The 27397-nt window shown below is 45.0% G+C and overlaps 1 protein-coding gene across 5 annotated transcripts in view; it reads left to right on the top strand.

Annotated features, from left to right (window-relative positions):
• ATP9A (ATPase phospholipid transporting 9A (putative)) overlaps positions 1–27397 on the top strand; it is a 54806-nt gene that overhangs the window by 6865 nt on the left and 20544 nt on the right. For 4 of the 5 annotated variants that reach the window (XR_008841966.1, XM_056507377.1, XM_056507375.1 and 1 more), the window contains exons 4-15: positions 1572–1680; positions 7733–7791; positions 8667–8718; positions 9243–9337; positions 9617–9697; positions 9885–9960; positions 11977–12053; positions 12625–12785; positions 13454–13596; positions 14298–14410; positions 18378–18590; positions 24413–24574. Coding sequence is in view for 4 of the 5 variants with exons in the window: in XM_056507377.1 (XP_056363352.1) it covers positions 1572–1680; positions 7733–7791; positions 8667–8718; positions 9243–9337; positions 9617–9697; positions 9885–9960; positions 11977–12053; positions 12625–12785; positions 13454–13596; positions 14298–14410; positions 18378–18590; positions 24413–24574 (1341 nt within the window). In the remaining variant the exon portion in view is untranslated. The remainder of the gene's footprint in view (positions 1–1571; positions 1681–7732; positions 7792–8666; positions 8719–9242; positions 9338–9616; positions 9698–9884; positions 9961–11976; positions 12054–12624; positions 12786–13453; positions 13597–14297; positions 14411–18377; positions 18591–24412; positions 24575–27397) is intronic. The other variant, XM_056507376.1, reaches the window with a different exon arrangement.

Raw genomic sequence — 27397 nt, 5'->3', positions numbered from 1 at the left:
AAATCCAGAAAGAAATAAAGGGGCAGCTTTGGCACACTGCTGTTCAAATTTGATTTGTTTTAAAGCCCAGACCTCCATGAACTCTCTCTCAAATGCTGCATTGCATTTGCTGTGTGAATCTGCTGCTGGTTTTGCAGGATCCTGTCCTGTAAATGAAATAAATTAAAAACACATGACCACAGAGGATCTCTCTGTCTGTTGTACAGGCAGTTGTGACTTGTCTGTGCCAGGTGAGCAATCAGAATTTGCATATGAGCTGCCAGAAAGCAGGATGAGAAAATACCCTGCTGCTAATACAGGTGTTGAGGCTGGAATGACACAGTCAGTTGTGGGAATATTTTGGGGTGATTATTTGAAGGCTCTTCAAGCAGCTGAAACCTAAGCTGCAAAAAGCTGCTGCTTTTTTAGTTTTATTTTGGAAAGCAGGTGGGAATTTCTCGGTAAATGAACAAATGCATTTCATTACTATATTAATTAATCAGGTCACACATTTAGATATATATGTACATGCTGGAAACCTGCAGTTTCTGACATCACCTTGCTCCCTTCTCAAGTTCATTATTGAAAGAGATAATCAGTACCTGGTTGCAACTTTGAACACAAGTCACAAAAAGTTCATTTTCTGTGATGCATGAGGAGTGTTTCAACTTTAGTGAGTCTGAGCTAATAGTCTGTGGTAGAAACACAACTTTGTGATACCAACCCCATAAAGGGTTGGTTTGCATTAATTAATTCTTTTTTATCTAGTGCAGGATGTGATGTGGGCATTTCCTCATGGCAGGAGGAAATGACATGACTGCTCATGTGCACAGAAAAGTGGGACTGAATCCCCAGTCAGGCAAACATGTAATTACACCATGAGTAGTGCACACAAATATCTTCAGAGTGTTGTTTGTAGGTGCAGTCTGTGTACACACTCATGAGGGCACATGCATGCCCTGTTTATCTGTGTATAAAAGGGGTTTATACAGATTTCTGTATCAATTTCTATAAAGAAATCTCCCAGATGAGCTGTGCCTTCAGTGGCCCTGGGGTGGTGAGCACTGAGGTTTGAGGGGTCCTGCCTTACCCTGCACTTCTCAGTCTCAGCTGGGAGGTGACATGAGAAATGGTCCTGACAGTCCTCAGGGGAATATTTTCACAAATATTTTCATGGGGATAAACTTTATAAAGATGTGCTTGGGGGGTGTTTACCTTTGCAGAGATGTGCTTGGGGGGGTTACTTTTATAAAGATGTGTTTGGGGGGGGTTACCTTTGCAGAGATGTGCTTAGGGGGGTTACCTTTGCAGAGATGTGCTTGGGGTGGGTTACCTTTATAAAGATGTACTTGGGAGGTTTACATTCACAAAGATGTGCTTGGGGAGAGCACTGTGATAAAAGTGGGAAGTTTCCTGAGCACCAGGTCTGTGTTTAGGCAGCCGGTGCGTGTTTGGTCCTGCACGGCAGCACATCTCAGCGTACAGATTCAGGCAGACCAGGCAGAGTGAGGAATTGCAGGTTGGTAAATGCTGCCGTGGGCACTGTGACTCCCCTGGCTGAGCCCTGTCCCCGCTGTCCCCGTGCTGTGCAGGGCTTTGTGCTGGCTGTCACCGTGATCCGCGAGGCGGCCGAGGAGCTGCGCTGCTACACGCGGGACAAGGAGGTGAACTCGCAGATCTACAGCAAGCTCACAGCCAGAGGTCGGCTCCAAGGCTCGGGAATCCAGCCCTGCTGACAGCCAGAGGCAGAGTTCAGGGGCTGGGGGCTCCCAGGCACGTGGCTTGGTGGCCACGCTGCTGCTGGCGCCGGCTCCTGCTCCCGGGGGTTTGCTGGGGGGTTCCTGGGTGGGAAGGGAGCCTAAAGGTCACCAGTGTCCCCCAGGGACACCTTTCACTGTCCCAGCTGCTCCAACCCCTGACACTGCCACAGCTGCTCTGGGAGTTCCACCCCAGCCCCTCCTCACCCTAAAACACCCCTGAAAATCCCACGGGGTGTGTGTTTGTCAGCAGGACTGATGGGGTTCCCTAAAAAACTCCTAAAAATCCCACAGGGTGTGTGTTTGTCAGCAGGACTGATGGGTTCCCTAAAACACCCCTGAAAATCCCACGGGGTGTGTGTTTATCAGCAGGACTGATGGGGTTCCCTAAAACACCCCTGAAAATCCCACAGGGTGTGTGTTTGTCAGCAGGACTGATGGGGTTCCCTAAAACACCCCTGAAAATCCCACGGGGTGTGTGTTTGTCAGCAGGACTGATGGGGTTCCCTAAAACATCCCTGAAAATCCCACGGGGTGTGTGTTTGTCAGCAGGACTGATGGGGTTCCCTAAAACACCCCTGAAAATCCCACGGGGTGTGTGTTTGTCAGCAGGACTGATGGGGTTCCCTAAAACACCCCTGAAAATCCCACGGGGTGTGTGTTTGTCAGCAGGACTGATGGGTTCCCTAAAACAAACCCCTGAAAATCCCATAGGGTGTGTGTTTGTCAGCAGGACTGATGGGGTTCCCTAAAACACCCCTGAAAATCCCACGGGGTGTGTGTTTGTCAGCAGGACTGATGAGGTTCCCTAAAAAAACCCTAAAAATCCCACAGGGTGTGTGTTTGTCAGCAGGACTGATGGGGTTCCCTAACAAACCCCTGAAAATCCCACGGGGTATGTGTTTGTCAGCAGGACTGATGGGGTTCCCTAAAAAACTCCTAAAAATCCCACAGGGTGTGTGTTTGTCAGCAGGACTGATGGGGTTCCCTAACAAACCCCTGAAAATCCCACGGGGTGTGTGTTTGTCAGCAGGACTGATGGGTTCCCTAAAACATCCCTAAAAATCCCACGGGGTGTGTGTTTGTCAGCAGGACTGATGGGGTTCCCTAAAACACCCCTGAAAATCCCACAGGGTGTGTGTTTGTCAGCAGGACTGATGGGGTTCCCTAAAACACCCCTGAAAATCCCACGGGGTGTGTGTTTGTCAGCAGGACTGATGGGGTTCCCTAAAACATCCCTAAAAATCCCACAGGGTGTGTGTTTGTCAGCAGGACTGATGGGGTTCCCTAAAACACACCCCTGAAAATCCCACAGGGTGTGTGTTTGTCAGCAGGACTGATGGGGTTCCCTAAAAAACTCCTAAAAATCCCACAGGGTGTGTGTTTGTCAGCAGGACTGATGGGGTTCCCTAACAAACCCCTGAAAATCCCACAGGGTGTGTGTTTGTCAGCAGGACTGATGGGTTCCTCAGGATCAGCTCCTGCATTGCCTGTGTCCATCCCCTCAGCCCTGCTTTGGGGGTGAGCCCAGCCTGGGGCTCAGCTGAGCCTGACCCTGCTCTGCCCATTGTTTCCAGCTGTGCTGTACCTAACAAAGACATTTAAATTCTCATTTCAACAACCTAGTGCTGCCTCACTATGGAGTTACTCCTAATACCACGACGAAGATGCTGAGGCCAGGGTTTTGTTTTAAAAAAGGGAATGAACTGAATTTGAGCAAGTTTTGGTTCTTTTCCATTTCCAGTTTCTCAGTTATCAAAGTTTATGCCTCTGAATTAAGATGCTGTGATGTAGGTGTAGCAAAAATATGGTGCATTTGTAGGAATAAGTTTGCTTTTCAAATGTAATTGCCTAAGGCTGGGTATATTTCACATGCCAGGAGTTATGAGGCAACTCCAAACTGGGAGTTTGAGTTTCTGAATATTAAATCCCCTTTTAATAACGTGTTCTTACTACAACACTTAAAATGCTTGGCAACCAACAAAAGCCTCATCCAAGAGGGGAGTACTACATCTATTTAAAGATATAAAAGAGTTGCCTTCTGGATTCTATTCAATGATCTATAAGGGGCCTGACCTCTCCTTTAGTTCTTTTCATATTGCTATTACGTTTCCCATGAATGATTTCCCTCCCCCCAGTCCTTTAACTTTGCTAATTTTGTGAAAGAAACCATTGGCAGCTGGGCACTAGCTGAAAATCTCAGGCCACTGTATTTAACATGAATTTTGTTCAGAAACAGGAATGAGACTCTGTACTATAGTTTAGAGTAGAAAAAAATGTAGAAAATTATTTATGATTGTCACATGGTTTGGGGAGAAAAGTGATTTTCTGTCCCTCACTGAATCTCAGTAGTGAATTTTTGGGGAGAGCTGATCATCTCCTTTTCCTCTGATTAAAAATTCAGCACCTCTGGGAATTACCTGGGAGCAGGGAAGGGCCTGGTGAGGCTGGGGATGGAAATTTGGGGTTTGATTTGTCACCCCTTTGTACAGCCAGAGGAAGGGAGAGTGTCAGCAGCTCAGAAGCAGAAGCAGCAAAAACATCAAGATAAATTTGCACCAGCTGATCTGAACAATTAATTTTCAGTGTAGCTGACAGTAGGACTGTTTACAGGCTGTTTCTTTTCTTGCTGCTGTTGAGCAGCACAGGTCATGCTGCAGGGTTTTGGCACAGCCATGTACTGAGACCTAATGACAAAAAAACCTCCTAAAAAACCTAAACCTTTTTTATCTTTTTTTTTTTTTTTTTATGCTCCAAAATGATGAAACCCACAGACTTCTGGAAAGTAATTTTTTTTTTTTTTTTAGTGGCAAGCTCTGCATTTAAAGGACAGTTGTTTGGATTGTTATAAAAAATAATCAAATTTCAGTCCCCTATTCATGAAGCCACAAGCCTCCCTGTGTTCAGGGCTCTGTGTTCTGCTCTGCTTGATGGAAAGCTGGAACTGTGCTTGCAAATTCCTGCCTTGTTTTCCTTCTGCTGCAGCCCCCCTCCCTGGGTAACGCTGCATAATGGAGAGAAACTCCACAGAAAAGTGGGAAGGGACCTCCTACTGAGGGGTGCTACTTAAGATACAGATCATTGGCATTTACCAGCCATAAAAAAAACAATATTTTCCCAAACTCTGCAAGTCCTGCTCCTCAGCATAAGGCTACAAAAGCCAAAAGTTTGGTGCAGCACATCAAACAAACCCACCCCCTCCTTCTTTTTTTTTTTTTTTTTTTTTTTTTTTAATTTTTTAAGTGCATTTAACTTATTTTAGTAAACCTCTAGCTTCATCTTTAATTCCAAATTAAGTGTTTGGAGCTGTACTTCAGTGCAGCTTTGCAGATTTTTGTGCAATTTTGATTTAAGTGCTCACAGGACAATAAAGGGCATCTTTTCTGGCTAATATATTTATTATTGAAATGTTCTGCTCTCTGGTGTATCCTTCATGCTGCAGATTTGGTGATAATTTCAAAGACCATAGATTAAATTGGAACAAACTGTTTGCCTTTGATTATGTTTGCTTTGTTGTCTTTAAGAAGGATAAATCAGGATACAGCAGAGATTGAAGCAAACACCAGACAAATTTTAACAGTAGATTTTTTTTGGATGAGAGATCAAGACTAGTTTCTTTTAAAAAGTGATAAACACCAACTTCTGTTCTAATTAACTTAAGGAAGTACAAACTGAAAGTTATATAAATGCTACATAAACCTGTGTGTATTTAGAGGAAGCATTTCTAGTTTTAATAATTACAAAAAAACTTAAATAGCAGAGCACTACTGGGAAATGGAACAGTTGTGCTATTAGCTGCTTTTAAACATGCATGAGCAAACATCCAATGTTTAGGTGGCAGTTTCCCCCACAGAAAGAAAAGGGAATTACAGAATTCCCAAGATCAAAATAAAAACTAATTCAAGTAAGTTGCTTTATGGGAGTCCTGAGTCAAAGGAAACATCTGGTGCTGGGCCCTCTTAGCAGGACGTGGTGCAGAGATGTCACCCACGGGGCCAGGGGGCTGCAAAGGCAGAATTAGCTCCCTGAAAAGGGCATCTCATTTATCCAGGAGTTATAAAAACCTGTGCTGCTTAGCAAGGTCCCCTCTTTGTTTTACCCCCCAACAGCTGAGCTTGGGAGGGTTGTGAGCAAGACAAATCTGCTCCAGCTGCTTTGGGTTTTCTCATATTGGAAGAATTTTAAAGCAGATGATCCTGTTTTCAGAATAATGATCCCCAAAGCCTTTTATGTGTGTAATGATAGGAAATCATCACCTTACAGCTTTGCCCAGGCATTAATTTTTCTTTTGCAGAATGATTTTTTTGCCTCATTAAGGAAAACCTCACAAAAGTAAGTTTGCCTGAGCCCTGCAGGTAGCACTGCTTCTGCTGCCAGTCACCAGATAAATCCTTGTGATCCTTGAGAGAGTACAGAAAATATGGTTAAACAAATGCTCAGTTTTTTTGCACATTGGGTCAGGAATGGCTGTGCCTGTGTGGGGGGAGCACATAGATTTTTTCCCCCCCTTTCCTTTGCACAGGAGAATATTCAAAAGCACTTTTTGTTGTTTTGTGAATGAAAGGGGAGGAAGAGATGTTATCTGTCAGACCCTTTTAGTGTCATAGTACCTAACTTTGTATAGCCCATACACAAGTCTGCCAGGGATGCTTTTTTTGATCCTCTTGGAGTGCAGCTTTTCTTTTCAAGCCCCAGCGTAATGGACTCTTAATCCCCAGTTTGCTTCCTGCCCTGGCAGAGATGTCTTCAGCCCAGCATTCATTTTGTTTACCTTTTTTTTTTTTTTTTTTTTTTTTTTCAAAAATTTTAAATTTTTTTTCAACCAAAAAAAAAAACCCTAAAAAACCCTCTGAAGGCAAACTCCAGAACCCACCAAGATATTTGTGAAATGGGCCATGACTGCTTATAATTTGTAGGAATAATTACAGCATGCAAGGAAGTCTGCATTTATTAGCAGCAGTGATGAAGCATGTTGTTAAGCACACAGTGTGTCACCAGAGCAGCAGGCTGCCCCCAGCCCAGAATGGCTTCCATTGTTAATTTGGAGCAGAAACACTGAAGCATATCCTGAGAAGGATGCTAATGAAGGGACTGCCAGTAGTAAAATCCCAGTGACCTTTGTGCTTTGTGCTAATTTCTGTTCCCCCTCCCTTCCCCCTCCTGCTTTCCCCCTGAGCTGCTATCTGGCCAGTTAGCCCCTGAATTTTGAGGTACAGTAGGAGTGTTGTCCGTGCCAGGGTGAGCTCCACGTGCCTCCCCCACTTCCACTCAAATCACAGCAGATTAAAGAGGCTTTTGTTGAAATATAGCAGACACATAGAGGCAGGGTTCAAATTAACTGATTATAAATCACTAGTTAGTCTGAGAAGCCAAATCTAGGGCTGGCTAATGATTTGAAATCGCTAGCCAATTGTTAAATTAATCCCCTGGTTTAAAGCAATTGGGAAATGTTTGACAGCTGCAGAGGAATAAATATTTACATGATTTCTGTAGGACCTGTTCTCTGCTTGTTTGGCTGGTCCTGCAAGAGCACAGGAGAGGTGGCAGAGCTGAGCCAGGAAATGAGCCTGGATTTTGGGTGAGCCATTGTGCTTTCAGCCTGGCTTTGGGGTCAGGCTTTACATTTTCAGGCACCTGAGGAAAAGGAGTGATGGTTCCCTGCTGTAACTTTCTGTCCTTGCTCTGCCATCTGCCTGATGCTGGAAGTATTTTTGAATTAAGCAGTACACAAAGGAGTTTGGGGAGCTGTTTCAGAGTTATGGCTGGGGCTTTCTGCAGCCAGGGCTGAGGTCTGGAGCTGTTACATGAGGGAGTTTCAGCCCTTTTTGGGACACCCAGCCCTCAGTGGGAACACTTTACAGAGCAGCATTGCCCAGCTCCTGGGGTGGGAACATTTCCCATTTTTGCCCCACAGTGCAGTGGAAGGAAGGGAGGGGAGCACAGCACACAGACCCCAAAGCCTGCCCTGCTCTAACACCAACACCTCTCCTTTGCAGGGACTGTCAAGGTGAAGAGCTCTAACATTCAAGTGGGTGACCTCATCATTGTGGAAAAGGTTTGTCTTTATAGTCATCTTTCTGTGTGAAGCACTTTTTTTGGTGTTTTTTTTTTGCAAGATGATAGAAAATGAGATCTTTTGAGCTCCTACTTACTTTACAATAGGCTTAGAATATCAGGTGCTGAACACAAGTTAAAATATTTAATCACTTGGTAGGGTTCCCCCACCTCAACAATAACATCATAATCTTTACAAATGAGGGAAAATCCATAGGCATGTACCTGTAACCTCATTTTTTACTTATACTGTAGCAAGATAAAAAGATTCCCTATCCTTTCTTTGACTGTTGGACACAGGTTAAATACCTGGAGCAAATTCAGCATCCAGATGTTTCTTTGGGTATAAGCACTGCAGTTTTGGGAGTCCCAGTGATCCATTTGAAGGTATCAAATGGATATGGTACATACAGGTATATTTCCCCCTTTGTACAACTTTTAATGTGGTTTTTTGAACCCACTGATTTTATGTTTTTCCCACCCACTCTCTGCAAGCAGCTGTGACCTCTAAAACCATTAGTATTAAAAAACTCAGTACAAAAAGAAACTGGGTAGCTGCAGATTCCAGATACAGCCTTTCTGCTAACATGGGACTCCTTGAAAGGAAACCAGCACAAGTTTAAGATTTCTTCTGACTTCTAGAATTACTCTCCAGCCCTTTTGTAAACCTAACCCTTGGGTCTGGTCAGTGGGAGCTGGCACCAGTTATTATCCTGCACTTGGAGTTCTGCAGGGAAGCGAGCTGAGGATTCAAAGCAAGCTGAGTCCCAAGCTGCAGGCTGACAAAGGAATCCTCTTTGTGCTCTGCTGCTCTGGGAAGGCACTGCACACGAGTGCAGGGCTGCCTGCACAATAATGGCCTTTCTTCTCCCCCAGAACCAGAGGGTCCCTGCTGACATGATCTTCCTGAGGACGTCGGAGAAGAATGGTAAACATCTGGAACCAATTGTCAAAATAGCCATTAACCTTTCACTGCTTGTTTGGAGAAAATTATCTCTTGGAAATGGGGAAGAAATAGATAATGGTAAAATTTTTAGGGAGAGGGAGCTCAAGTAGCTTTATGGCCCACCACTTCTTAGGATGTTACAGTCCAGTTTTGTTTGCTGATCAGGGAATGTAGGGATTGAGTTCAGGGTAAATGAATCTGGTTCCATTTCAGATGTATTTACTTGCTGTTCAGGCTTGTTTTGCTAAGTGTGGGATAAGGAAATGTTTGATCAGGATTAGAAAACAGATTAATGGGAACATTTAAAAGTACAGCACAGAGAATTCTGGCCTAGTGGAAGGGAAGGAATGTGGTGCAGGAACATCACCCCTCCATTATTAACAAATGTAAACCAGGCACTGTTTCCAGAGAAAGGAGATGATTATCCTGGAGGGGGAAGCACCCCCTGAGTGGCTGTGGGTGTGCTGGGGCAGGTGGAGGGTCCCTGAGTGCTGCTCCATCCCCAGGCTCCTGCTTCCTCCGCACGGACCAGCTGGACGGGGAGACGGACTGGAAGCTGCGCCTGCCTGTCAGCTGCACCCAGCGCCTGCCCACGGCCTCTGTAAGCTCCTGCTGCAGCCCCGGGCCCCTCCTGCACAGCTGTGGCTGCTGCAGCCCTGCCTGCAGCCTGCACTTCATTCCTGGGGCACACACACCTGGTGGGCGGCCCTGCAGGAAATCCCGCGGCGCTCTGCTGCTTTCTGTGGGACTCTTGGGCTGCTGTAGGTATCCAGATAAACCAGCCCTAAGCCATGCTGACTCCTGGTGGGGTGTTCTGGTGAGACCTCTGTGGGTTATTGAGCTGTGGCTGGCAGGACTGACAGGTGTGTCTGTTTGACAGGACCTGCTGCAAACCCGCTCCTACGTCTACGCAGAGGAGCCCAACATTGACATCCACAACTTTGTGGGGACCTTCACCAGGGTGAGTCTGCTGGCACAGGAATCAACCACAGCTCCACCAGGGCTTAGGAAAATTCTCCATCCTAGCAGAAACCCCTCTGCCAGCTCACCCAGCATCCCTCTCCAAACACCTCCGTGGGACTCCTCTCATCCTCTGCTCCTTTGCATTACTGACAAGTTTGTTTATTTTTCTCTTTTTCCTCTTGTAGGAGGACAGTGACCCTCCAGTAAATGAGAGCTTAAGCATAGAAAACACCCTGTGGGCCAGCACAGTGATTGCATCAGGTGAGGTGGAGACCCATGTAAAATTGTTTTTAAGGGAATATGTTAACAATTTTTAAAGGTATTTTTGTGATGGAATAATAATTCTGTCAGTTGGAGAAATTAGCAGTTGGAATGAGGTTTCCCCCCTTGTCCTGACACCTCTGGGGAGCTGAGCTGACATCTAATTGCCTCTTGGACATTGCTAGATGAGAAAGAAGTGGAGTGGCCTTTGGGGCCCTTCTTTAGCATCTAGGAGCAGAATAGCACTTAATTGCTGTGCACATTGACATCCTAATCTGTAACAGAAATGGTGTCAGATGGATTCTGGGAACAGAAGCTGAGATGAAAGATTTCCAGGTAAGTGCTTCCATTGAGTTTGTCCTATATACTCTTTAAAAAAAGGAAAAAAACTCAAGTCTTTGGCAGATTTTGACTCATAGATACAATAAACTCCCGAGGCCTGAGATTAATCAATGCCCCTTGTAGCTGCTTGTCAAAGTAAAAGCCTCATTCCTCTCCTGCCCAGTGTTTGCAGAGCTTGCTGGGCAGTAGCTGGAGGACAGTGGAATTCTGGAGTCCAGCTCTGGAATTAAACTCATCAAATGGAGAGACTTGACAGTGCATTTGCAAATACATTTTCAAGGGATTTATTGAACTGAGTGTTTGAAATGGCCACAAACCAACTAGGAACATTCCTTTTTTACAGATCAATATCTTCAAGCTTTTTCTAGTCCTGGCAGTTCCTCTCATTTTGACTGACTTATTAATTACAATACTCAATTTTGTTTCTCCTGTGGCAATAGCAAACAGCATGTTGTAGGTTATTTCTGCCAGGAGAAAACATGGGCATTATTTTTCTTCTGCAGTGAGTGGAAGCAGTGGGGCTGTGGTGCCATCTGACTGGGGCAGCCCCTGTAAGATGAACAGAGCAATGTGTCTTTCTGCATCTGCTGCAGGAGGGCTGGGTCTGACTCTGTTTGCAGTGGATTTGGAGTAGCTGTGCCATCTGCTGATCTGAATTGTGATGATCTTACCAGCACCTGCCATCTGGCTCCAGACATTTGTTGTTGTTTTTTGGGGTGTTTTTTTTTAAAGGAATGTTTCTCAGCGTATTTTTAGAAACCACCTCTCTTGAATCAGCCTTATTTAAAAATAAGTCACTTGCAGTTTGTTCAAACTTTGATCATTAGTGAGAGCAGGGGAATAGTAGAGTATAAAGTAGCAATGTACTGGCAGTAGTGCTTTTTTAGAGTTGGTTTTCTCCTTTTTTAGACTCCTAACAGTGGGCAATAGCAGCTTTAAACTGTTGTTGGTTATAGCTTTTTCTTCATGGATCTTTGCAAAGCCTCTAGAAAGAGAAAATCCGTAGAAACCCTGTAATTTATGGTGCTAAACCAAATTACATTTCTGCAAGAAGAAAATGGAGAACTTGCTCTCAGCTCTTTAGCAACTGTGGGACAGAGAATTCACATTCCCTGATGGGCTCCCAGCAGCTCCATCTGTTCCAGGAAGGTAGGAGTTGCTGTGATTCACTTTGTGGTAGGAACAGTATTTAGATGAACACTTAAAGCAAATTTTAAAATAAGGCAATCTTGTCTTTGAGCTCTAGAATTCATTGGATTTGCTCTGATTGTACCAAACTTTACCAATAAACAACCATAGCCCAGAGCTGTTTAATTTTGACACACAGTGAAGATCTGCTGGGAGGCAGCACCAGAACGGGATTCCAAGAGTGGGGAGGAAATCCAAGAATTCCTCCATCCCTACCAACATTATTTATAGAGTAGAGAGACAAGTGGATGGGTCAGGGGAAGTAGAGCAGAGCTGGCTGCTCTTCCCATGAGCTGATGGAGCCTTGATGCTGCATCAGATCCAACCCTGAGACTGCATTACAGCCTGGGAGGATGTTTCCTGTTCAGTCTGTGTTTTCATGGGTGCTGTGTTGCAGATACCAGCTTCTTGAATTTCTGAAATTAGCCTGCTGAAAATCCCTTCCCCCTGCCAAGGGTTTTATGGAGGAAACCTTTGTGTGTGCAGGTACTGTGGTGGGAGTTGTGCTCTACACGGGGAGGGAGCTGCGCAGTGTGATGAACACTTCCAACCCAAGAAGTAAGGTATGGTGGAAAAACAGGTTTATGATAAATAACAAGGGTCAGAAATTTATCATTTTTTAAAAGAAAACCCTTCCAAATGCTCTGTGCACACACCATAGGGTCAACCTCATAGGAATAATTCCTATTTTCCATCCTGTGATTTAAGATAGTTACCATAAAGAACCTATTTCTCCCAATTTTTTAAAATCCTATTATACATGTGTCTTCTCACTTTTTTAAGGTTGTCAAAACCATTGTTTTATCTGTTTATAATGAGACAGTCCCAGTTAGAATAGAAAAGCTTCTTTTGCTGCATTTCTTCCATTGGAGCAAAGCTAAGACAGTGCAGGGATGGTTACAGAGCTTTTGGCAGTGTGAGTCCTCTCACACCTCTGCATCCTCTGCTCAGCTTCTGAGGGATGGAACTCTCATTAAATAACTTGGCAAGAGTATTGATTATAAATTTAAATGTGTTTTGAAGAAGAGAAGCTGACTGGGAATGGCTCTTTGGATGGAGTGGCAGCTCACTTTGGGAATATTGCAGAGCTGACCTCTCCACCTGTGTCCTCACATCTCTCTCCTGCTGCTGCAGATTGGCCTCTTTGATTTGGAGGTGAACTGCCTCACCAAGATCCTGTTTGGGGCTCTGGTGGTGGTGTCCCTGGTCATGGTGGCCCTCCAGCACTTTGCAGGCCGTTGGTACCTGCAGATCATCAGATTCCTGCTGCTGTTCTCCAACATCATTCCCATCAGGTGAGGGGACAGTGGCACTGCTGCCTGCTGGGCTCTTCCTCCTTCCTTCAGCTCAGACACCTGAGCTCTTACCTGTTCCTCATCCCACTGCTAAGCAAGGCCAGAAGTAGAAATGAAGTTATTGTTTTGTTGTTTCTGCTGAATTTGTTAACCCATTCACTGGCTCAGGCTGTGGGTTAGGCATTTAAATTCCCTTCTCTGTGTTTGGACTACCTGGTTACTGTGATAAGAACAGAGCAGAAAATGGAAAAAGAGGGTGTTTTATACAGAATGTCATGTATTATGTATTTAGAGAGCAATGAAACTTTAATATTAAATTATGCTGTATTAGTAAGTAGATCAGTAACTTTGGGTGCAGGACTGGGATTCATTTCAGCTCCATTTTTAACCTGCTCTCTGGTATCCATCACTGTCCTTACTCTGTGTCCACATTCCCCATACCAGCTCTTCTCACTGTAATTTATCCTCTGTCTGAATCACAGTGCAATTACATTTGCCACCAGAGCACTGACTTTGAATAAACTTCTCCTGAAATTCTCCTTTGGCACCTCACATTCACCATGAACTCATTGTCCTTTCATTGCACTGTGGCAGTTACAAGGATTTTTTTCCCCCAAGTTTACCTGGTGACACTTTTTATTTTCCTTTTTCTCTTTCCTCCTGTGCAGTTTACGTGTCAATCTGGACATGGGGAAGATTGTGTACAGCTGGGTGATCCGCAGAGATTCCAAAATCCCTGGCACTGTGGTTCGCTCCAGCACCATCCCTGAGCAGCTGGGGAGGATTTCCTATCTGCTGACAGACAAAACAGGTATGGTGCAGAAAATACAGCTTGAGTCATGGCATGTTGCTTGGATTTTGTTGTGGTTTTGGCCAGGAAAAGAGAATAATGTGAGATTTCTTTGGACTGGGAGAAATACGCATTTCCTGTCACTTTGACAATATGATTTAATCAGTTTTTGAAAAACAGTTCTGCTTTTTTTGTTCTCAGTGTGCTGTGAGTAAGGTAGGACAGGAATATTATACTACTTGAAGGAATACTTAAAGCATGCTATTAAAACAAAAGCTGAGGTTAAGATAAAATTAAAATCAACTATTTGGAGCTGGTTTTCAAAGCCAGGTTAAGATGACTTAGATATATAAGCAGAAGCTGTCTACTGCTGTCCTCACACTTTTGAAGCTGAGCTGGAATGAAAAGCTTGGTCTGACATGAAATCCTGGTCCCACTGGAGTCATTTCCATTTTTATTTTTGGTTCCAGTGGGACTAGAACTATGCTGCAGCTCCTGCTGTGGGGTGAATCTCATTCTTACTTTTGCACCCCCACTTGCCAGGAGAGCGAGCCCTGATGTTTGTCAGTGTTGGGTTTTGGCAGCCTGGGCTGTGCTGGCAGTGTGCAGTGACCAGTCCAGCTGCTGGGGCAGTTCAGGTCTCTCAGTGCTGAGGCACAGCCAGGACAGGCTGTGCTGGGCTCTGGGGTGCTGCTCCCACTCCATGGTGCTGCTCTTCCCAGGGACTCTCACCCAGAACGAGATGGTTTTCAAGAGGCTGCACCTGGGCACGGTGGCCTACGGGCTGGACTCCATGGACGAGGTGCAGAGCCACATATTCAGCATCTACACACAGGTACAGTTAAAGTTCCACCTCTCTGGGCTAATGGTGAGTTAATGAGGTGGGGATCTGCTTATGTGCTGCTTTTGGGAAGTGTGAAGGTCATCGGGTGCTTAATGCATAAATAATGTGGTGATTGCTCATTATATTCTCTGAGCTGGTTCACATCACATACAAGTGTAAGTGTGTGCCTGTGTCCTGTTGCTGAACTCTAAAATAACTTTTATTTAGATATCCAGCTCTTTCTCCTTCCTAGCATTTGGTTCTTCTCTTGGTGTTGAGACCCTTAAATGACAGAACTATATTTAAAAAAAAACCAAAAAAACAAATCCCCCTGCCCCAAATCACAACCCCTCGGACTTCAGCTTTATTTACCTTCATTTTATACTAAATCCTTAGAGAAAGTTTGACTCCTGATTAATTATTTGCCAAAGTGTCCAGTATTTGTCAGGAACTTTTGGGTGACTGACTACTCCAGTGTGTGAGCAGTGACTGAGTGCACATCAGCTCAGGGTTTGCTGATGAGCAGTGCTAGAAAATTTGAAGATCTAATGGTTCCTAATCACCAGTGTGGAAAATAACATGTGGAATTACCCTGGAAATGGATATGTCCTATAAAACTTTCTAGTGAGATTCCTTATAATGAGAAGCATTTGCTGGCCATGATTCATTTCAAACTGTAGTTCTTATTCTTTGCTCTTATTTTTACCATGTTGTGGCCCTTTGACCTGGAAGTGAAGCTTTTGTCCTCTTGACACTAAAGGTTAACAGAGCAGGAAACTGGATCACTGTGTGTCCCTTCTTCAACTGGGATAATTTAGTAATTGTGCAATTATCTGAAGACTCCCATTCTGATACTAAAAATAGTATTAAAAAATAAATGAATGTAATTAAGATTTTCTAGCTCCATACGAGTCATCTGTTTTGTGTTTTCACCAATTTTATTTTCTTGCACATGAAATCCAGATGACTCTAAACTTCCCAAACCACTGGTCTTTTGTGGAGTAAAAAAAGTGGATTTTTGGGGAGTAAAAAAGTAGTTTCTCTGAGTCTTTTGAGGTTGGTGTGTCACCCTGTTTTTTTCTTGAGAGTGACCAAGAGGCAGTGAGACATTTTATCTCCTTTGGACAGTATCAGATTGGATGTGCTCTCAATCAGCAATCATATACAACAAATGTTTTTCAAAAACTTAATAAAACCCTTCAAAACCACTAAAACATAAACTATACTAAGTTAAAAAAAACAACAACTAAAACACAAAATCCCAAAATTTAAAAACTCAAAATAAAAAAACAACAAAGCTAAGGAGAACCCCCATAAAAACAGGAGAAGTGAGAAGTGTGCATGGGATGGGGTGAGGGACAAACAGCTGGGAATATTGACAATTTACAAAGACATAAAACATTAACTACAAATAGTCATAAACAATTTAGTTACACAAAAAAAATAGACATCAGCAATTTTGTTACACACATGAACACAATCATCAACAATTCATTATCAATTCAAACATAACTAATCTCTTAACTTCATGCCCAATGTTAATTCATTTATAACAATAACCCGGTAAGCAACAGTTTTAAAATGTATAATTAAAACTAAGAAATCAACTTCTACATAACCATGTTAATTTACTGTCCAGAAATCCTGTTTTAACCACAGCTGAGTATCGGTGTTAGACTAATACTCTTGTTTTGGTGAATCACCCACGGTGAGAGCACATTGTGTTGTCCCTTGTCCAATACTCTTTATTTTGGTAAACCACTTGCAGTAAGAGTGTGTTGTGTTGTCTCTTGTCCAATATTCTTGCTTTGCTGAAGTAAACGCCCATTGTTTTGTCCCTTGTCCAATACTCTTTATTTTGGTGATTCGCCTGTGATAAGAGCACGTTGTGGTGTCCCTTGTCCAATATTCTTATTTTGGTGAAGTAAGCGCCTGTTGTGTTGTCCCTTGTCCCATACTCATATTTTGGTGAATCACCTGCAGTAAACATGTGTTGTGTTGCCTCTTGTCCAATACTCTTTATTTTGGTGAATCACCCGTGGTAAGAGCCTGTTGTGTTGTCCCTTGTCCAATACTCCTATTTCACTGAAGTAAACGCCCAATGTGTTGTCCCTTTTCCAATACTCTTTATTTTGGTGAAATAAACGCCTGTTGTGTTGTCCCTTGTCCCATACTCATATTTTGGTGAATCACCCACAATAAACACACGTTGTGTTGTCCCTTGCCCAATACTCTTTATTTTGGTGAAATAAACACACGTTGTGCTGTCCCTTGTCCAATACTCTTTATTTTGGTGAATCACCCATGATAAGAGCCCAATGTGTTGTCCCTTGCCCAATACTCTTACCTTGCTGAAATAAACACACGTTGTGTTGTCCCTTGTCCAATATTCTTTATTTTGGTGGATCACCCATGATAAGATCCTATTGTGTTGTCCCTTGTCTAATACTCTTTATTTTGGTGAAATGAACACACATTGTGTTGTCCCTTGTCTAGTACTCTTTATTTTGGTGGATCACCCATGATAAGATCCCATTGTGTTGTCCCTTGCCCAATACTCTTTATTTTGGTGGATCACCCATGGTAAGCGCCCAATGTGTTGCCCCTTGTCCAATACTCATATTTTGGAGAAATGAACACACATTGTGTTGTCCCTTGCCCAATACTCTTTATTTTGGTGGATCACCCATGATAAGATCCCATTGTGTTGTCCCTTGCCCAATACTCTTTATTTTGGTGGATCACCCATTAGAGCCCATTGTGTTGTCCCTTGTCCAATACTCATATTTTGGTGAAATAAACACACGTTGTGCTGTCCCTTGTCCAATACTCTTTATTTTGGTGAATCACCCATGATAAGAGCCCAATGTGTTGTCCCTTGCCCAATACTCTTACCTTGCTGAAATAAACACACGTTGTGTTGTCCCTTGTCCAATATTCTTTATTTTGGTGGATCACCCATGATAAGATCCTATTGTGTTGTCCCTTGTCTAATACTCTTTATTTTGGTGAAATGAACACACATTGTGTTGTCCCTTGTCTAGTACTCTTTATTTTGGTGGATCACCCATGATAAGATCCCATTGTGTTGTCCCTTGCCCAATACTCTTTATTTTGGTGGATCACCCATGGTAAGCGCCCAATGTGTTGCCCCTTGTCCAATACTCATATTTTGGAGAAATGAACACACATTGTGTTGTCCCTTGCCCAATACTCTTTATTTTGGTGGATCACCCATGATAAGATCCCATTGTGTTGTCCCTTGCCCAATACTCTTTATTTTGGTGGATCACCCATTAGAGCCCATTGTGTTGTCCCTTGTCCAATACTCATATTTTGGAGAAATGAACACACATTGTGTTGTCCGTTGTCCAGTACTTGTATTTTGGTGGATCACCCATGATAAGATCCCATTGTGTTGTCCCTTGTCCAATACTCTTTATTTTGGTGGATCACCCATGATAAGATCCTATTGTGTTGTCCCTTGTCCAATACTCATATTTTGGAGAAATGAACACACATTGTGTTGTCCCTTGCCCAATACTCTTTATTTTGGTGGATCACCCATGGTAAGCGCCTGCTGTGTTGTCCTTTGTCCAATACTCTTTATTTTGGTGGATCACCCATGATAAGATCCCATTGTGTTGTCCCTTGCCCAGTACTCTTTATTTTGGTGGATCACCCATTAGAGCCCATTGTGTTGTCCCTTATCCAGTACTCATATTGCCATGAAGTAAGCGCCCGCTGTGTTGTCCCTTGTCCAATACTTGTATTTTGGTGGATCACCCATGATAAGATCCTATTGTGTTGTCCCTTGTCCAATACTCATATTTTGGAGAAATGAACACACATTGTGTTGTCCCTTGCCCAGTACTCTTTATTTTGGTGGATCACCCATTAGATCCCATTGTGTTGTCCCTTGTCCCGTACTCATATTGCCATGAAGTAAGCGCCCGCTGTGTTGTCCCTTGTCCCCCAGCAGCCGCAGGAGCCGCCGGCCGCCAAGGGGCTGTCGGTGGCCACCAAGGTGCGGCGCAGCATGAGCAGCCGCGTGCACGAGGCCGTCAGGGCCATCGCCCTGTGCCACAACGTCACCCCCGTCTACGAGTCCAACGGCGTCACCGACCAGGCCGAGGCCGAGCGCCACTACGAGGACTCCTGCAGGGTGTACCAGGCCTCCAGCCCCGACGAGGTCAGCCCTGCTGGGGTCTGGGGGGAGCTGGGGAAGCTTTTCAATGGGGTGGTTTTTGTAGGGTGTGGATTTTGGTTCTTCCCGCTGCTGGTTCAGGGAGAAAATATTGTTTTTGGAGGGAAACGGTTTGCTTAACAAAATATGTTTTAGCAAAATTGAACAGTGCTAAATAGCAAAACTTCGGGATGTTTTGGAGAGATGATGAACTCTGTTTTGAAGAGATGATGGACTCAGAGTCCCCTCCGTGGGTCACAGGCTGCTCTCAGTCCCTCTGGCTTGGGAAGTGTCACAGCCCAGGCCTGCTGGGCCACAGGTGTGAGGTCCCTGTGCTCTTCAGGATTTCTAGTCCACAGCAGGTTTGAATAACTTTAAAAAAAAGAGAAAAGAGCAGTCCAGGGAACTTTTTTGCCTTAGCTAGCCAGAATAACTAAAAAGCAAAAGTGTTTTCTCTTGCTTTCACACAACAAATGTGTGAAAAATGTGGGGGAGCAAGTTCCATCTCTGATAGCAAACTTTGCACTTTTTCTCTCCCCCTTTTCACTCTTCAAGTTGCAGAACTTAATATTTAACATCACAGAACAGATGATTTGGGGATACAAGCATTATAAAGTTACTCCCATGCTGGCTGCCGAAAAACCCCACAGTTCCCTGGGGGAGCACTCTGGTGATATTTTAATGTGTTTATTGCTCTGCTGAGCTGTGAATAGGCCATGAATGCCCTCTCAGCTGTTCTGCCTCTCTACCTGAAGCTCCAGACTGCTATCTCTGCCTCTACATCACAGAATTTTGCCTCTGTTTCTGCACCTTTTGTCCAGGGTGTGTTTTTCATTTCAACACCGTGAATCCCTCTGAGCACGTTTGGTAAATTATGAGCAATCTAATCTTGTCTGGGGGAGGACAGCTTGTGGAAGAGGGTTGGAATGCTCCCACACTTCATCTCTGTGAGGTGTGTGACCTTCCAGCACAGTGAAGAGCTGTAGAGATCACTGTGAGCACGGCACATCCCACGGGCAGGTGGACAGAGCAGTGCCAGGTTAGTTCTGGGGGAGTGAAGGTTGGTTTGAGAGCAAAGCCAGGGCTGAGCAGGTGGCACAGTGGGGAGAAGCTCTAGAGATCTGCAGACACACACTGGAGACTTTTACTGAGCATTTGACACATCAGGTTCAATACAGGACTCACAGTTTAAGTGCTGTTTGCCACCCCCTGCAAAACTTGGGAAATGCAATTATAGTCTTGTTTTTTTTTTTGTTTGCCTATGAAAGAAGGAATAAAATGTGGTTTCATGTATAGGTTATGCTTTGTGGATACACCTTTTAGTGCAACAGAAGTAGCACATTTATTCTCTATTAATTTGTACAATGATCTGTTCTGGAGAGACACTAAAATTTGAGACTTGCCCTGAGAATCCCACTGCCATTGTGAGAGCAAATCACCCTTTTGACTGCATTCAAAGCTTCTCCCATGTATTGCCTCAACCAGCTTTGCCTCTGTTAATAACCTTCCCACCTTTGCCATCAGCAGAGAAGCTGGCCTGCCTCCTTGTTTGAGAAATGCTTTGCATGGAGTTAAATGGAATCCCAGCTGAGTGAGGGTTCTGGGGCTGCAGAGCTACTGAAGGACTGGCACAGAGCTGGTTTGCACATTTACATGCATTCAAAATAATCCCTGTAGTGTTTTTCTGCCAAAGTAGGCAATTCATTAATTTCATAGCTATTTCTAGATTCATTTCATAGATATTTATAGCATTTCTGCATGGCTGTGGCTGCAGGGAAGTGCCAGCAGCCCCTCCCTGGCAGGGTGTGGTGTCCTGTCCCACCCTGGGCTGGGGCAGGGGTTGTTTCCCTGCTCCTCTCCTCTAGAATGTGTTGCTCTCCCCTGGAAAGGCAGAAAGTGTCTCCCTTTGCACAGAAATGAGCTCTGAATGATTTCCAGATGGTTATTTTTGTGATCTGCATCTAAGTTTTTTTTTTTTTTTTTTTCCTAAAGCTTACAGGATATTTTTGCACAGATTTATTTACATATATACTGTGGTGTATAGTGAAGTCAGTGATTTTTCCTTTACTTTTACTCTTTATACTGTTCTGCCCTTAAAATATTTACACAGCAATTTGTCTGAAATACCCAGGGGATATTGTTTATTTGTTTTACTATAGCATGATAACTAATCCTTCCAAGATTATTGTTTAAATTCTTTTTTCCTTTCTTGTGATATCTTAAGTAGAGAATTATAGCAGGTTCAGAAATCAGATATGCTTTGCTGCACTGAGGAAATCTTGTCTGTAGGTCTTAGATATACAAATATTATTTAGCTGTGCTCAGAATGTCATCCTAGATGGAACAAAATGCAGGAGCTACACAAGTGGAGTCCTTGAGAAGGGAGTAATGCTGTGAAATAACATTCCCTGTAGGGGAATGGCTTTGGACTCCTGTTAAAACCAGCCTTTGAAATCCTATATCAATAAAATATTGCCATGGCAGGGAAGGTCACTTTATGAAATGAGCACAAAAACTTGTATTCTCTTTACTTTAACAGCAAGGGTAATTTCTACCAGTTGGCACAGGATTCATTTCCTGTAACAGAAAGCAGGATTTCCTAAATTTGTTTCCTGTGCACGCTGCCATTTAGAAGTCTTGAAGTATCTTTATTCAGATATCAGTTACAGCCTTGGGGCTGTGTGGGCCAGTTGTCAGTTGTAGCCATACAGTAACTAACAGGGGAAATGAAATAGATATAATCTGATCAGAGATAAGAGTGCTGGGATTCCTGGGCAAACAGTCTTTAACCCTGACAAGCTGCCAGGACATGAAAGGGTGCAGGATCAATTGGTCTCTGCCTGCCTGGGCAACCTGGAGGGGACCCTGCAGAGAGCTCATGGCACAGAAGGATCAATTTGTCTCTCTGGAATGAAATTTATTAGTCGATATCCACTTCAGTGGTGGCTTGGGTAATTTAATTGTCGGAGAGAGCAGAGCTGGAGGATCCTGTGCTGGGCTTTGAAATGCTCAGATTGTATCAGGCCTGCCTGGGTTGGAGCTGCAGAATGCTGGCAGAGACTTCACTGGCTTCCCTCATCAGTGAGCATGGGCTCCCTTTAAGGGGCTTGAGGGATTTCGAGCCTGCTTTTAATTCTTCCTCCTCTAAGTTGGAAATATACTTTTGCATCTTGAGTATTTCTCATCTTCCTGCTGTGGCTGAGAACACTTTGAGTTAGGTGTTTGCAGGGGGCAGAGCAAAGCTGTCCTGCCTGGTGTGGAGCTGGGATGTGCTTCCCATCCCATTATCCCATCCCATGATCCCATCCCATGATCCCATCCCATTACCCCATCCCATCCCATTACCCCATCCCATTATCCCATCCCATTACCCCATCCCATCCCATTACCCCATCCCATTATCCCATCCCATTACCCCATCCCATGATCCCATCCCATGATCCCACCCCATTACCCCATCCCATTACCCCATCCCATGATCCCATCCCATGATCCCATCCTGTTATCCCATCCCATGATCCCATCCCGTTATCCCACCCCATTACCCCATCCCACCCCATTACCCCATCCCATTATCCCATCCCGTTATCCCATCCCGTTATCCCATCCCATTACCCCATCCCATCCCATTATCCCATCCCATTATCCCATCCCATTACCCCACCCCATTACCCCATCCCATTATCCCATCCCAGACAGTGCCAGCAGAGCTGGCAGTGCCATGGGAGGAGCTGTCCCCTGGTGCCACCTCTGCTCATCCCTTTGTCCCTCTGCACAAGGCTTTGCTTTCCAGAGCTTTATGGGATTTTTGGATTGCAGTGAGATGCTGGCAGGGAAGGAGGGATGCAGAGATCTCTGACAGCTGAGCTGGGAGCAGAGGTTTGTACCTCCATGCCCTTGGAGCTCACAGGCACACACTGAACATCTCACAGCATCGGGCTGGAAATAATTCCCAATAATTATTTATTAACCAGAGTGTTAGAAAGCCAAGCTCCATCCCTGCTCTGGGAGGCTGCTGGGAGGATTATCTAACTGCACACTTTAATGCACTGGGGATGGCTTGAAGAAACTTTGGAGAAAGATAAGCTTGAAAGAGCCTTTGATTTGTTGTAATCTTTGTGAGTAAGCCTGCACAAACTTGTTAATATTAAGCCAAATATTGATTCAAATTGACTTAAAGGTCTTTCAAGGCAAAGCCAACTCAATTACTTCTTTTTTTTTTTTTTTTTTTAATCTGACAATTTAAGACTACTTTATAAAAGGAAAAGTTTGGTTTAAGTTCTCTTTTGAGCTTTTGGATGAAAAGGAGCTGAGTTCAAAAAGCTTCTTCAGTTAGTCCCAATTGTATCAATTCATTAATGAAATCTCAACTCAGTGCAAGTATTTACAGGTTCTGATTTTATTTGTATCTCTTGTATGTGATTTTCCAAAATCAGTTTCATTTTGAACTGAGATATTTGTGCTCACTTGAGGCAGAAGCTGAAAGGCAGAAGGGATAATTAACCTTCAAGTCGACAGCAGCCATGTGCCCAGCACTCTTGTGCCTTTGAAAATGTCACTGTGACACATTTCCAGTATTCCATGTGTGTTTAGGGAAAGGATCCCTTGATCCTTTCTGGGGCCAGTGATGGATGGGCTGGTGTCAGCAGCTGCTCCAGCTGTTCCTGCCCAGGCAGCTTCTGGAGTTAAGCTCAGGCTGAGATGGATGTGTCAGCTGAGCTGGGCACTCTGGAGCCTTCCCAGGGAAGCCAAATAAAGGCTTTGGTCTAATGGCATGGCTCTGGTTGAATTGAGTCAAAACTTGTAGAAAACTCAGTTTTGTAGGTCCTGAAATCAAAATGATGCCCATGTCAGTTCAGTTAAACCTTGAACAATCTGGGGGTTGCTTTGGGTTTTGTTGGAGAGCTTAATTTGTTTTTTAATGTTTAGGCAGAAGGGTTTTCTGCTGAGAATTGTCTGAGCCAGCCTTCAGCTGTCTTGCTGATCACTGCAAAATTGTTGAAATCTGTTGATGAGCTGTTACTAATGAACATCTAGAAAATAACTGGGTTTGTTTTGTTTGGGGTTTTTTAATGTGAAATGTGCTGCATTAGTGTTTCTGGCTTTAAAATTGTAAATCCAGGGTGAATGCATCCTTTTGAATTCTTAATTGTGTAGACAGCAAGCTGGGAAGTCACTCTTTCCAAAAGTTTGTAAAGGGGTTTCCCTGATGTGCCCATGGAGGTTTGGGCACTCTGGGGATGGGTGCAGGATTCCAGTGCCTGCTCCTTGCTGAGGGCTGCCCTTGGGAATGAAATCTGGGAATCATTTAGCTTGGAAAAGCCCTCCCAGAACATCGAATCCAAGCTGTGCCCCGTGCCCACCTTGTCCCCAGCCCAGGGCACCGAGTGCCACCTCCAGGAATTCCTGGGACACCTCCAGGGATGGGGATCCAGCCCTCCCTGGGCAGTCCCAATCCCTGAGCCCCTTTCCATGGGGAAATCCCTGGTGTGCAGGAAGGCAGGGAGGTGACCATGGGCAGTGCCACCAGACATGAGCTGGGCTGCCCAAGCCCTGCCAAGACTGGCAGGAAGGGTCTGGATCTGGGGAGAGCTGTGGGGGAGCTCCTGTGTTTGTCAGTGGATCTGTAAATCTGGAATTGTGTTTGATAGCACCATTGATGACTGCTGAATTAATGACTGCTGAATTAATGACTGCTGAATTAATGGCTGCTGAGTTAATGACTGCTGAGTTAATGACTGCTGAGTTAATGACTGCTGAGTTCTCTGCAGCCCTGCTGTCCCTCCCAGGAGTGTGGCAGTAACCCTGACCGTGCCTTCTCCTCCCAGGTGGCCCTGGTGCAGTGGACAGAGAGTGTGGGTCTGACTCTGGTGGGCAGAGACCAGTCCTCAGTGCAGCTGAGGAGCCCAGGGGGGCACATCCTCAACTTCACCATCCTGCAGATCTTCCCCTTCACCTACGAGAGCAAGCGCATGGGAATCATCGTGCGGGTAAGGGCTGTGCCAGGGAGGGGAGGGGACAGCACACCTGGGGCTCCCTGCACACCTGGGGGCTCCCAGAGCTCACCTGGGGGCTCCCTGCACACCTGGGGGGCACCCAGGGCTCACCTGGGGGCACTCAGGGCTCACCTGGGGGCTCCCTGCACACCTGGGGGGCACCCAGGGCTCACCTGGGGGCACTCAGGGCTCACCTGGGGGCTCCCTGCACACCTGGGGGCACCCAGGGCTCACCTGGGGGCACCCAGAGCTCACCTGGGGCTCCCTGCACACCTGGGGTGCTCCCTGCACACCTGGGGGCACCCAGGGCTCACCTGGGGGCTCCCTGCACACCTGGGGGCTCCCAGAGCTCACCTGGGGGGCTCCCTGCACACCTGGGGGCACCCAGGGCTCACCTGGGGGCACTCAGGGCTCACCTGGGGGCTCCCTGCACACCTGGGGGCTCTCTGCACACCTGAGGGCACTCAGGGCTCACCTGGGGGCTCCCTGCACACCTGGGGGGCACCCAGGGCTCACCTGGGGGCACTCAGGGCTCACCTGGGGGCTCCCTGCACACCTGGGGGCACTCAGAGCTCACCTGGGGGGCTCCCTGCACACCTGGGGGCTCTCTGCACACCTGAGGGCACTCAGGGCTCACCTGGGGCTCCCTGCACACCTGGGCTGCCCCCTGCTCCCAGGGCTCACCCAGAGGGAGCCAGGCAGGGCTGGGCTGCCCACAGCCAGGCCAGCACACGGGGTGAAGCATGGGAGGAGTTTGGAGTGTGAACAGGAGAGGGATGGCAGGGGAGGGAGCTGGGAGGCTGAGCTGAGTCAGCACTCAGACACACACACAGACATCCCTGGAAATGTGGGAATCCCAGATCCAGGGGTGCACTGAGCAGACACTGAGGGCTCCCACAAACAGGATACCTGCAGCAAGGGCAGTGTGTACCCAGGTCAGGCTTCAGATTCATTACTCCCATAAGGAAAATTATCTGGAGGCTCTGGGCAATCTTTTCATGACCTAGAATAAAAATATTATCCACAGAAGAGGGAGGGCTAAAGACCCTCCCCGTTGCTTTTATTGCAAGTGGAAACTTTTGATGAAATGCTTTTTTATCAAAGTTTTAAGAGGTGGACAAACCATCAAGGCCAGGGTGAGCTTCATTAAATTGTGTTTTTATGCTCAGCAGAAGTGAATGATCTGGAATTTTCTTGCCATGAGTGTAAGAGTGCTCCTTTTTCTTTTCCCTTCTTTTATTTGAAGTTCATTTCTTTTAAATTATTTCTTCCCTCACTAGGAGGAGAAAGGTTTCTAGTTTGTAATTCTCTGTTTAGATTTTGCAGTTTGCATTTTAGGCAAAACCAGCCAAACTCCCACTTGTGGTCAGTGGGAGCAACATCAGGCCTAGATCCTGACTGTAAATACCTTTAAAGAAGTATTGGTCCCTCTCTGTGAATTGTCTTTATTTTGTGACCATTCAGCCACTAAAATCAGCTCTGTGTGTCCTGTGCAGAATTAGGATTGAGTGGCAGATGTTGGCTGCCACATTTCTGTATACTCCAAAATAATATCTTCAAGTAGAGTTTTAATTTCAATTAAAAAAAAAAAAAAAGCACTCATAAATAGGTAGTTAGCAAGTAAAATTTTCTTTAATTAACATCTATGTGTGTATGTGTAGGCATTCCCTTTAGCTTGGAGGGTGTTCACCTTTTGAGTTTATCTCCTAAATTGTGCTGCTTGTTTAAAAACAGAAATAGGGGGAGGGAGAGGAAAGCACAGGGAGGGAGATGAAGCTGCACATCACTGCAGAGAGCAGAAGCAAAGGGAAAAGATGTCCTTCAACACAACTGCTAGGAAATAAAGCAACAGTTAATAGTGAAAACAAGTCACAGATGTTGCCTGCTTTGGGATAGTTTTGCAATATCTGAGTGTTTCCTTGCACTCAACTGTCATTTCTGTACCTGAATATTTCAGTTCTAAGAAATCCTGTTCTACCCAACAGCCTCTCACCATGGTGTGCACTGCCTTATCTTGCTCTTTGAAGGAGGCCTGTTTGTTTGACCACAATATTTTCCATTCTTCGTTTTCTTTGCTTTTTTTTTTTTTCCCCTTACCCCTGTGGAATGATCTTTGTTGTGGAGCAGAGATAGTGCTATTGTCATATCTGGAACTGAAAGGAGCCTTTGAACCCTGGCCAGGGGCAGCCCATGGTGGAAAAAGATGCTCCCCCAAAACAAAATAACTGGCAAATCTGTGTGCAGATTTATGGAGTGATGTTGCCGTGAGCTGAGAACGCACTAACCTCCCCCTGAACTCGGGCAGAGGAAATGACTAATGCAGGGAGATAGCTGATACAGTATTTATATTGGACAAAAACTAAACTCTCTTAAGCCAGCTCTGCAGCAAGGGAAGTGCTCTCTTTATTCAGTTTCCTACTGAGATGTTGTGAGACACTCTTTAATCAAATAATTTCATAGATAAACCTTTACCTTTGGCTGCTGCCAGAAGTGGTGTGTTTTATTTAAGCAGATTCTGGTTGTTTTGGAACACTGACACTCATTTTGGATCACTGTGTGAGGGCTGGATGTTCCAGGACATTGAAAACCACCCTTGGGTTAATTATGAGCATCTTCCTTGTGAATCTCTCTGTGAGCTTGGCAAATATATTCAGCAAAGGAGCTTCATTGTCCTTGGCTACTTTTTAATTTCCTCAGCAAAGACACTTCTTTCCTTCGCACTTTTAGTGTCCACATCAGGTGCTGCATTATGCCAATTTATATATATATATTTTTTTTTTTTTCTCTATGGATTTAAACTCTGTTTTGCCGGTGCCA

Source organism: Oenanthe melanoleuca, chromosome 20 (assembly GCF_029582105.1).
Source record: "Oenanthe melanoleuca isolate GR-GAL-2019-014 chromosome 20, OMel1.0, whole genome shotgun sequence".
In the NCBI taxonomy this organism is placed as follows: Eukaryota; Metazoa; Chordata; class Aves; order Passeriformes; family Muscicapidae; genus Oenanthe; species Oenanthe melanoleuca.
The sequence above is the reverse complement of the archived record's forward strand: the minus strand, read 5'-3'. Positions and strand labels throughout refer to the sequence as shown.